Here is a 1,213-nt window from a genome sequence, read left to right as displayed (position 1 = left end):
GATTTTGGAGAAACTTTAATAAATCATTAAAAAATCCAAACTTGATCAGAATCACTGCAAACTTTCTACACAACATAAGAACATGTATATGTATCAGAAAATGTAACAAAATCAAGGAATTTTCTACTTGTCAATTTTGGTGAAATTTGACAAAAATCCCTGTACTATAGTACAGGGACTTTTGTCTGACTTTGGAGCAACTTTAAAAAATCATTAAAAATCCAAACTTGATCGGAATCAGCTCAAACTTTCTACACAACATAAGAACATGCATATGTATCAGGAAATGTAACAAAGTCAAGGAATTTTCTACTTGTCAATTTTGGTGAAATTTGACAAAAATCCCTGTACTATAGTACAGGGACTTTTGTCTGACTTTGGAGCAACTTTAAAAATTCGTAAAAAATTCAAACTTGATCGGAATCACCTCAAACTTTCTACACAACAAAAGAACATGTACATGTATTGTGGTAATTACCTCTCATTAATTAAGTAGGTATAAGGGCCGGGATTATTAATGGAAGTCATTAATAACTGATCATAATGAACTGGACCAGCCATTAACGATGAATCAACTGATAAATCTAATAAAGAATTAATAATAATTAATAGCAATTGATAATATACGTCACCATTACCTATTTCAATGAATCCACTTGATGATGTAACGTTATCAGTGTTACTATTAATAGTATCATCTTCTAATAATAGACCAATCCACCCCAGTAACAATAACTGAATATCAGCAACTAATGGAGAGAAAGAGAAAAAGAAATTGTTAATATATTAACCAATATAATATTTGTTTCATTCTACACATGTTCAATAAGACAAGGCCATACAGTACTACCTTCTCCATCATTCAGTACAGTTATTAATGATTCCAGTATACTAGTCTTTGCTGAAGTGCAGTGACTGCCAATGGAGGAGAGGAGGGGGCTCCACCCATCAATTAATGAAGAGGAGAGAACTGGGAAATCATCCGGTACTTCATCATAAGATGACACTAAAACCATAAAGAAATATTAAAAATAATGAAATACTAATAATAATAATAATCACAATATGAATCAGCTCAAACACAGCATAAGGATATTAGTCATTATGTACATGTATATTACAGCTACATATGTACATGTAATAAATGTGTAAGTTATAAAATTAGGCAAAAATGGTTCTTCATCCATTTTATTAATTATAGTTAATTAACTAG

At 30.6% G+C, this 1,213-nt stretch overlaps 1 protein-coding gene across 1 annotated transcript; it reads right to left on the bottom strand.

Annotated features, from left to right (window-relative positions):
• Nucleotides 1–458: 458 nt before the first annotated feature.
• Nucleotides 459–1,006, bottom strand: LOC109593383 (uncharacterized; the record flags this gene model as incomplete). The annotated part of the gene is made up of 3 exons (XM_020008484.1): nt 459–584; nt 639–749; nt 851–1,006. Coding segments are annotated over 3 exons (377 nt in total), but the record flags the coding sequence as incomplete, so codon positions are not given.
• Nucleotides 1,007–1,213: the final 207 nt, after the last annotated feature.

This window comes from Amphimedon queenslandica, unplaced genomic scaffold (genome assembly GCF_000090795.2).
Source record: "Amphimedon queenslandica unplaced genomic scaffold, v1.1 AMPQUscaffold_1767_Cont26226, whole genome shotgun sequence".
NCBI lineage: Eukaryota > Metazoa > Porifera > Demospongiae > Haplosclerida > Niphatidae > Amphimedon > Amphimedon queenslandica.
Note: the sequence above shows the minus strand (reverse complement) of the source record. Positions and strands in the feature narration are given on the sequence as shown.